At 40.7% G+C, this 10,515-nt stretch overlaps 2 protein-coding genes across 2 annotated transcripts; both read right to left on the bottom strand.

The window, feature by feature from the left end:
• Positions 1-6,360: 6,360 nt before the first annotated feature.
• On the bottom strand, positions 6,361-7,686 carry LOC139913753 (leukotriene B4 receptor 1). Its single transcript, XM_071901884.2, has one exon. The coding sequence runs from the start codon at positions 7,656-7,658 to the stop codon at positions 6,573-6,575; it is 1,086 nt and encodes a 361-aa protein (XP_071757985.2). The 5' UTR covers positions 7,659-7,686; the 3' UTR covers positions 6,361-6,572.
• A 1,800-nt stretch (positions 7,687-9,486) lies between these two features.
• Positions 9,487-10,515, bottom strand: LOC139913690 (leukotriene B4 receptor 1-like). The gene has a single exon (XM_071901795.2). The coding sequence runs from the start codon at positions 10,513-10,515 to the stop codon at positions 9,487-9,489; it is 1,029 nt and encodes a 342-aa protein (XP_071757896.2).

Genomic DNA, 10,515 nt, shown 5'->3' with positions numbered 1-10,515 from the left:
GAGGGCCATATCATGTACACCTGTGTATATATCCTCTACACCACTAATGTAAGGGAAATTGACATCCACCAAACCCAGATGATATATGAAGCCCAAAAGAGCTTCCATCATTCTGCTTCTTTGTAGCATCAGTCTCTATTTATGGAAGCTAGGGGCATCATTTGAGAAAATGGAGAGTGATGATAGCAGAGTATTACCTGTTGGCAATGCACATTAGAGATTTAGTCATCATAGAAGCCTAACTTTTTACTGCACGAGTAGTACTGAATTCCTACTGCAATACTGTCCTCAATAGGAATTGCTGGAAATTAAAATTTCAAGTAACAGAAAGCTCAAGGAATGGCAATGCAAGACACAAGTTTTGAGTTCTAGATTGCAACATTTAAAAAAGGAAAGTCATCTACTGTTGCACGAATATATGATAGATAGAGACTTCTATGATGGGTGCCATTGTATGTAAGATATTGTAATATGTTGAGATGCCCAGAGTTCAACCCCTGGAGAAACAGCATGGTGAAGCAGACAGCCCAGAACTGAGGCAGGTGCATCATGGCTGTAGCATGAGGGAACACAATGAATGACAAAAGTGGACCTTGGTGGCCATAATGAATATGAAGGATCAACCAGTACTGATGGAAAAACATCACAAACACATTCATATACAAATATGACAATGATGATTCTCTGCTGTGAAACAGAAAATATAGAGCCAGAGGGAGGAGGAGCTGTACCTGACTCCAGATCAATAGATACACCTTACATCTGTGTTGTGATACCATCTGCAGAAAACACATCAAGGCCGGCCACAACACTGTGTGCCTAATGTCCCTTGGGAGAAGGGAAGCACAGTGGAATTAGCATTGCACATGAGAGGAAGTAACTTCTGATTCATGGATTCTTAAATGTCTTCAGCCTGTGATCCAAATAGAGTAAATATTTAAAAAGAGAGTCTAAATCTAATCTATTACAGAGCGATTGACAAATTGCATGCTAAAAATTTAAATCAGCAATTTAGCATTTAGAAATGTAATATAATTGCTTTCTATTACTTTTGGGAACCACAGAGGCGCAAAGACACATGGAAGTGATCATTATGTGATTACTTTGACTCCAAAATCTTTAAAGAGATTTAGAGAGAATTATAGGCTTGAAAAAGGCATCTGCACACTGCAAATCTGCATGTGCAAAAATCATTTATTGCGAGCTTTCGGTCAGGAGACCTTCTTCAAGGCATCGAATGCCTTGAATTCATACCTTGAAGAAGCCTGCGGACAGAAAGCTTGCAATAAATGATTTTTGCACAGATTTGCAGTATGCGGATGCCTTTTTCAAGTCTATATGTTCACATCACAAAATGAAAGTGAAATTATAAAGGCCATACACATGGATCTGCCAGATGGCCTGGATCTGACTGGATACGACCCCTTTCCCAGGCTCTACGTATCGTCAAACCTCTCACCAGCAACACCCAGCTGGCTGTTTTACTGACACTGCCAGTGGTTCTGACAATTCTCCAAGTGCAGCAGGAGAATGCAGGCCAACATGCAACAACACCACCAGCTCTCATTTCATACTGACAAGCTCCTTAACTCCTTAATGCCTCCAGAGATGGCCAACATCCAACACCTGGAGAACAGAGGATTAAACTACTGTATGTAGATACACTGTCTTAACACAATGATACATGGGCAACATTTTGAGGCAGTGTGGATAGAAATTTCACATCAAATTACGATATTATACATTACCTCCATAAAGCCACAGAAACAACACACACACACACACACCTTAATTCAACCTTCAATTTAACCTTAAATCATTCCAATTGAAATTGGCAGAGCGAGCGTTCATGCTCCTTTTTAGCACTGCCATGCTTCACACTCACACAGTGATATATAACATCACTCAAAGTGAATACAAGATCATGTGGTAAAAATAAAAACTAATATGTCTTTGTGGAGGGGTTTGTATGGCCACATGTGTGAAGTTTCTCTTGCAAAACTATGCATGAGTATATTTATATGTAGGCACTGGAACAGCTGTTGGTATTAAAAACATGCCATTGCTTTCATAAGAACAGTTATATACCACCTAGAATTTACAATAACTTTGTAAACAAAATACAAAAACAACAAAACTTAACAGGTCCCTACTGGCCTGTTTGGAGTTTTCACTAGTCTAGTCTCTGGCCTGGTTCCCAGAATGCCGTGTTTTGTTGCGCCTGACACTCCCTTTCCTGCTGTGTAGGTAGCTATGGGCCAAGAGATGATAGTGAGTGGAAGGCTTTTTGTCTGTTCACCTCCTTTCACTCGTTTAAGTCCCCCACCCCGAACACTCATTCACAGAGTCTTTCTTGAGAATTTGTGACTCGTCGTTCCTCCCAGCTGAGCCTGTGTGAGAAGTAGAGGGAGACACACACAGGGAGATACTTCGGCTGAAAACCTAGACTATTACCAACCGTATGCAACAACAACAACAACAACAACAACAACAAAGAACACTTATCTACATGGCACCATATCGTAGACATGCTTATGCTTGTTGTCTCTCTGTGGCACTGTGCCAACATGCTGAGTGCTTCCTTCAGCAGGTGTAACTGGTGAGAACCCGTACCATTGAGAAGCCACCATGCCTAGAAAATATTTTATTTGTTGCTGTTCAGATGTCTTCCACTCTTCCAACAATAAAAAATAGGAGTGAATTGTGGCAATCAGCAATTGTGAATGAAGTTGAGAGATGGCCAAGATTCACAACTCCAACACCCACTTAGTGGTCTTGTCCTGTTGTGTGCTGTCACTGTATTGATGGCAGGGTTGGGGACATTTAAAGGGATTACAGTAATCTGATTACAAAAAATGAATGATAACAAAAAAAAAAATTCAGTGATCATACTACAAATATGAAAAAAAATATTGCTTGTAGGATTACTCAGAGGCATGTTTGAAGGGAAAAAAGACTTTTCATCTTGAGATCATATTTACAAAAAGATACATTTTCACACATCCTAAGATAATGGTTGATGATGTTGCAGATGATAATAATAAGTTACTGCCTGTAAATCGGAATACATTGTTTTACTTCATTCAGAGGAAAGGTAATCAAAACTTCTCTGATTACATTACTGATCTTGAATAGTCTTCCAGATTACATGACTGATTACATTTTTAAGCAGATAATAAGTAACATTGTGAAAGGGACCTTTCTACTCACAACTGATAGATGTTTGTATACTGCTAAAAGTCGACATACACTGTGACCCCAAGATTCATGTGTGCCAACGGCAGTTAAGCAGATGGATGAGCAGCTGCTATTGCCCTTGCTTGCTTTTTTGAAACTCCACAGTGGTGTTTGACTGGTTTTCATTGGCCATACAATGCTGAAAACCATTCAGAGCATAAAGGACAATGCATCCCTTCAAGAAAAATAAAATTGATTTCACACACAATAACAGTAGTTAAATTCTGATATGCCTAATAGATCTAGGTATTCTGTAAATGTAAGTATACTCTGGGTATACTCCAGTAATGAAGGGAGGGGTATATATCAGACATATCCCACACTGCTGATCTCGTCTCACACACAGATGGTTGCTTCCTCATTCTGGTAGAAGAGGCCGTTCATGTCTCAGAGTCAGCTATGTTTTCTTGTGTGACCGCTCCCTGCACGTAATTTGTGTCACACCATTTACTCACTGTATTTTTCCACTATCACAGTTACACTAATCCTGACTCACCATTAATCAAAAGCCCCAAGGTGATGAGCACTATCACTCTGGTTTATTCAACTTTCTGCTCCAACCAGTATCACAAATCAGACCCATGATTTGTGATACTGATATGTTTAGAAAAATAAGAAGCAACTTATATTATTTCATTTATCCTGGCAGGACAATTATCATGTCATGGAATTTAACACAACATACTAATGAGGTGTTCATTTTTTGAGTTTGTGGGAGTTTTATAGAGAAAAAAATAATAAAGCACACATCAACTGGTTCCAAATGTTTAAGATCATATCTTTTTTCAGGTCTGTGTACTGGACAATTGAATCATCCTCCCTAAGTTAAGTACAACAACAGTCCAATCTACTTTGTGTTTCCCAGAAAAGATGTGAGCCATGGTCGCTTAATGTTAAGATTAAGAATTGTAATGCATCATAAGTATACATAGTAGCATATAGTAACCCATATTATAATCATAATATCATATAATATGCTGTGATACATCCAAAACTTGTGAAGTATTTGTTGGAGTCACAGTAATTATACGATATTATAACAGACCCACTTGTAATACATCCAAATGTACTGTACTGGAGGCAGGTGAACAACAACATACAAAACCTGCAGTGTGCTCATGTGATTGGGTCGTGTTGACACAAGCCTCCCTGCATCTCTGCCAGGTATTCTCACACTATGAGCACAGAAATCCAACCACCGTGGTTAAACATGCGTGTTTTTGTGACTATGTGTGCAGTGTGAAAGTGTTGTATGTTGGACGAAGGTGTGGCGCACAGAACAAAGTTTATAAGAACAGGCTAAGACAGAGACTCGGGTGCTTAGTCAGCTCATATATAAATCATTTTGTCAGTCAGTTAAATGTATAGAAAGAAAGTCTTCTGGGCTTCTTCCCTTCTTCAAGGGCCCTTTAGCATAACAGGCACCCACTGTGAGTGTGTGTAAGCTGTGTGAGGCGAGGCAGTCAGTGATGAGAAAGCAGGGTGGGGATGAAAAAGAGAATCTGTGCCCGACAAAACCCTTCCCTGGTTAAATAAAGGTTAAAATAAAAACACACAATAACAAAGTCAAATAGGGATACATGTTACCATTATGAAGCTGCACAGAGAATGTATCAAAGTTCCTTCATTGAAATACAGTGCTGACACTGCCACCTAATGGTGAGGACAACTGTTATGTGGTCATGGCAACAAACAAACTCAGTTTGCTTTTACAACAGAACATTATATATACACATCTGTACCTCGCTTTTAAAAATATCATAGATTTAGCTGACACTAAAGCCCCTTGCAAAAACATTGTGGGTTTAATTTCTATACGACTGTGGCAAACAGTAAGACATGATTCCGCTTTTTACTGCTCCCCAGAGGGAACACATGCAGTTTTTCATTTTGCAATCTCCGGATAGGGAGGAAGTTGAAAGCATGAGTGTTGCTGTCGTGAACCATGACAGATTTAGACTTGTCACCAGCAGTGCAAAATCATTATTTTACAACAGTAGTCATTCTTATTTGTTTTTTTTGTTTTTTTACATTGAATAAGAAATAATACTGGGAGTTTTGTACAAAATATGTTACGTAAGTTAATCATCTCACAATCATAACAAGGGTATTCCAGAGACAGCACACTTCCCTAAAACAGAAAGGTTTTGGAATATTGAAAATTTGTTGTTTCCATCATCCATCATGACAACCAAAGCAGTGTAAAATATGAACTGTCTGTGGCAGAGGGGTCAAAAATAAATAGAGGGAGACACAGCCACAAGGTAACTAGCTGAAAACACACTGTGCTAATTATGTTCCCAAAACTTTGGAAAAGTAATCAATGATACAAGCAAACAATTAATTACAGCCTTTGTATGGCTTCAACAAAATAATAAAAAACAAAAACGTTTCATTTCATGCATATGGTACCATTTATTATGCTATTAGTGCATATTATGGGAAATAAATGTAAGTAGTTCTAATGCTTGCATTAATAGTATAATTATAAATATATTCTCTACAGTCACAATAACAAACAACATTACAGTATTTTGTCTAGGTCATTTACAAAGTGGGACACATTTCATCATGTAACTAACATCATGTAATTGTCTGTGTTTTAATTCAACAAAAGTGGCCTAATTTAAGGTCAAATTGGGTAACACTTTATTTTCCTGGAGCTGATATGTAGCTGTTAATTTCTTTAAAAAAAAAAACATAGAAGATGAAAGAGGTCAGTTTGGTGGAGTTGATAAGATATTGTTAATTTCTAAAAGAGTTGGTCAACATGTCAGCTGAACAGGCAAAAACTGTTATGTCTGTCTTCCTGTAAGGTTCTAAATTACAGATAAGTAAATAATTCAACAAATACCAAAGATAATTGCTTCCTCTAATTTCTGTATAAGTGAATAATTACTTGGGTTTCTAAATCAAGCTCTTTTATTTATTTTTAGAAATTAAGTTTCTTATCCACCAAACTGACCTCTTCCATTTTCACTACATAATATCATGGTTCCTTCTTGGAACCACCTAAACTTTAGGTGGTTCCACCTCGGGAAAATGGGGGAAGAGTTTAATTGGTATAGATTTGGTCATTTCTAAAGAAATGACCAAACCTACCAATTGACCAATTAAACTCTTCCCCATTTTCCTGATAATTAGTACAAAATGGTTCTTTCCAGGAAACTTCCCAAGAAGTTGACAGTTACATATCAACTCTTTTCTAGGAAATTATTAGGAAATTACAGACCTGGAAAATAAAGTGTTACTTAAAATTGCTTTGTGTGAAAATATATAATACAAAAATATCTACAAGACACACCAAATAGACACCAACCCATACATTTACAACGTCAAGATGGACCATTTTCACACATGTTTATTAGAACATCCATTTGGTCTTTGGACTCAGATAGACACTGAGAACTGTTGGTCTGATGGCTCTGTCTCTTGGACACAAAGGACAACTCTCTATTGCCCTCACCTGGGGAGGTGCTGGAGATGTGGCGGAAGAGCTTCTGGATCCCTGTGTCCCGCAGCGAGCTGCGGAACGAGCGTGCCGCAAACATGTAGAGGATGGGGTTGACGGTGCTGCTGATGAAGACCATGGCTCCAGCGATAATGGTCATGGTGTTCCTCGCACTCTCCACATTATCTGCTGCATCGCGGTGGGAGTCTTTAATGGCCAGGTAGACGAGTGAGAGGACGTTGCCCACATGATGCGGCGTCCAACACACGGCGAACACCACCACCACGCTGGCGATCAGGACCGTGGACTTGCGCTTGGACTTGAAGGTCATCTGAGTGATACGGCTGCACAGGCAGCCGTAGCAAACCACCAGGATGGAGAGGGGCACGATGTAGCCCACTAGAGTCTCCAGCAGCACACACACCATCTCCTGGATGTCTGAGGTGTACAGCCGGTACAGACATTGCTCCTCCCCGCTGGGTCCGTCCACCATCTGGGTCGGGATGACAGGTATGCTGAACAGGAACGCTGCAGCCCACAGGGCCAGCAGCACTTTATTCAGGGCTTTTTTTCTCCTCCAGTCGACTGAGGCAAACGGGTGTCGCACGGCCACAAAGCGCTCCACGCTCATGAGGGTGATGAGGAAGACGCTGCTGTACATACAGGCGTAGATGACGAACACCATGACCTTACAGGAGGCCTCTCCGAAGACCCAGGAGTACGCCAGGGAGTAGATCCACAGAGGCAGGGTGATGAGCACCAGCAGGTCAGCGGCAGCCAGGTGCAGGATGAGCACCACGGTGTGGGAGCGCTGCGTGACGTGTCTCAGGATAGTCCAGATCACCAGCAGGTTCCCTGGAGCCCCCGCCAGGAAGGACAGGCCCAGGATCACACAAGACACCGCTGTCCCGCCGGCAAACTCCTCAGGGGCCATGTCTTCGGAAGAAGGCAGATCCACTGAGAGGTTCATGCTGCATGCGTGTGTGCTGCCAGTGGTGTCCTCATGAAGAGAAAAAAAAAAAGTGCTGCACAAGCAAGCCTTCACTTCCCTTTAAGTGTAGAGTGAACAGGAAAGGGGTTTCTCACAGGGCCATCTGAGCGACGGAGAGATGATTCATCCATCTGGCCCTTGTGTCACGAGAGACAATGAGCAAGTCAAGTTTTAGAGCTGAGATCTTGGATTAGGGTGTTAAAGGAAATGAAGTTGCTCTGTGAAATGTGGTCCAAGTGATATAGTCAAGGACATTAAATGAATAAAAAAAATCCACCCGAAAACAGAATTTACATATCTTACACCAATATGTTATACCAGTGATCTCAACTGGGGGAGCAACTTTGTGTTTATATGCATCATATTTTATAAAACAGCGCTTCTAGCACTACCATGATTCATTTAGATGTAAAAATTCAAACATTCTGTCAGTTCACAAAGTTAATCTGCAGTTACTTGTAAACTAAACAGCTTCAGGTTTTGCCTCTTGATGGTAATGCATAATCGACTCATAAATAGAATAGATTTCCAACCAGAAAGTAATGTATTCATAGATCAGATTTAATAAAGCCCCAATGGGACTGTCCACCCCATAAGTAAACCACGAAGGGTCCAACCTTGATGCCCTCCATGGTTCTGTGTTTAACAAGCTCTTCCAACATTTCATTGTCACAGGAGTAAGTCTAACCTCATGCCTGGAAGCCTGGATTATGAATGACTTCTAATGATATTATTTCACCTCAGCATCTATTGTAATTTAATGTCTCTTAGAATCCTGATTTTTGCCATGTTTCTTATAGGACACAGATTCACTTTATCAAAACACAGAAAACATTGTTGGAGCCCATAGACAATTATTTATTTATTCTATTTACTTGGAACTGCGATAGATCATTTGAAACTAATATCACCAATATGATACAACTGATAATGATTCAACTGAAATATCAGCTCCAAAGAACAATACATTATTTAGACATTTCTTCTTTCACACAAACAGGCAAGAAACTACATCATGTAGAACAGTCCTACTTCAAAATCTGGGTTACTCTGATCAAGTTTTACTAATGTGCAAAATAATTCAAAATGAAACAATTTTATCAGTTTTCAAAACATTAAGTCAACATTAAGTGAGGTATTTCATTTCATTTCTCAACTAAAAAAGACAGAGGCCTCACCATTTGAAGGTTAGTATTTTAGCATTTTGTCACTTGGACAATATAAACCATGAGGTCCTCAAAAAATATGACATATAGTGCAGAATATCACATTTAAAACTTAAGACGATCACAACTATCATTCCCATTTAGAGAAACATATACATCATAATCATATGTATTCATCAGTGACATCTAGGGGTGTATTTGAAAAAAGGATGGGAGGATATGGTATTCCCCTGGAAAATAACTGACGTCTTAAGACAAAGAGCCAAACAACTCTGGTAACAGCTAATATGCTCAGTTTTCTATTCAACCTACATAATTTGGAGTGTGAACGCTATGCATCACCAGATACAACCTCTGCTGTCTTTATGAGTCAGTGCAATATTGCAATGTGCAGTCTTAGGATAGTGATATTTGTAAACAGTCAGCCAAAACCTTAAATCAGACCTATGTTGTTGTTCATATGAAGGCCTCCATTATGAAATCTATTCCCTTAATTAACTACAGAATTGAGCTAAAGCTGAGGGAAAACAACATTCCTCCCTAGTTTTCCTATTATATTGAACTAACCAAGCATTGTTGAGAAAAAAAAAAGTCACAGTCACAGTTTCACACTGTCACAGTGACAGTTTCACACTTTTTTCTCACACAATGTCAGACATCTGCTCTGTCTGTGGTTTTGTTGCTCTCTTGCCAATCTGATACTGTACTACTTGTTCTCTAAGTTTGTTGGTGTGAGTGGCCACTTCCTGGAACAGCCTGACCAATCGGGTCTCCTGGAGACTCCCTTGGAAATTCTTAGCAATGAGGGCGTACAGCACAGGATTCACTGAGCTGCTAATGAAGGTAAGGGCCCCAGAGATGAAGATTAAACTCTCCGGCGCACATCTAGCTCCATCATTTGTGTCCCGTGTTAGGATGCAAACCAGATCAATAATGTTGATGATATGGTAAGGCAACCAACACAGTGTGAAGGCTATCACCACACTGCTGATGAGAACCATGGATTTCTGTTTGTGTTGGAGATGCATGCCCTTGAGCTGGGCAGCTACTAGACAGTAACAGATACCAAGGATGGTGAAGGGAGCTACAAAGCCCCCCAAAGTGTCCAGGCATAAGCAAATCATCTCTTGTGCCACAGAGCTGTACTCCATTTCAAGACACTGCTCAGTCCCATCAATTGTATCCACACGCTGGGTCAGTATGGCAGGAACTCCCAAAAGGAAAGCCAGGAGCCACATGACTCCCAGAAATGTGTCCATAATGGCCGTGTCCTTCCATGCCAGCATCTCAAAAGGATACCGGATGAACAGAAAGCGCTCCACACTCATGAGGGTGATGAAGAAGACGCTGCTGAACATGCAGACTTTGATGATGTACACCATGGCCTTGCAGGAGGCCTCTCCGAAGACCCAGGAGTACGCCAGGGAGTAGATCCACAGAGGCAGGGTGATGAGCACCAGCAGGTCAGCGGCAGCCAGGTGAAGGATGAGCACCACGGTGTGGGAGCGCTGCGTGACATGTCTCAGGATAGTCCAGATCACCAGCAGGTTCCCCGGAACCCCCACCAGGAAGGACAGGCCCAGGATCACACTGGAAACTGGACCACCTACAGCAGACCGCTGATCTACCGCTAAGCCTGTAGCATTCTCTGAAGTGTACGAGATGCTCAT

The sequence above is a fragment of the Centroberyx gerrardi genome, chromosome 1, assembly GCF_048128805.1.
Source record: "Centroberyx gerrardi isolate f3 chromosome 1, fCenGer3.hap1.cur.20231027, whole genome shotgun sequence".
Lineage (NCBI taxonomy): Eukaryota > Metazoa > Chordata > Actinopteri > Beryciformes > Berycidae > Centroberyx > Centroberyx gerrardi.
This window is presented reverse-complemented; position numbering and strand designations above follow the sequence as displayed.

Bases quoted from the DNA above. Each gene is read 5' to 3' on its own strand.
- LOC139913690 (XM_071901795.2), bottom strand. From the start codon at position 10,515: ATGAGCATCTCGTACACTTCAGAGAATGCTACAGGCTTAGCGGTAGAT.
- LOC139913753 (XM_071901884.2), bottom strand. From the start codon at position 7,658: ATGAACCTCTCAGTGGATCTGCCTTCTTCCGAAGACATGGCCCCTGAG.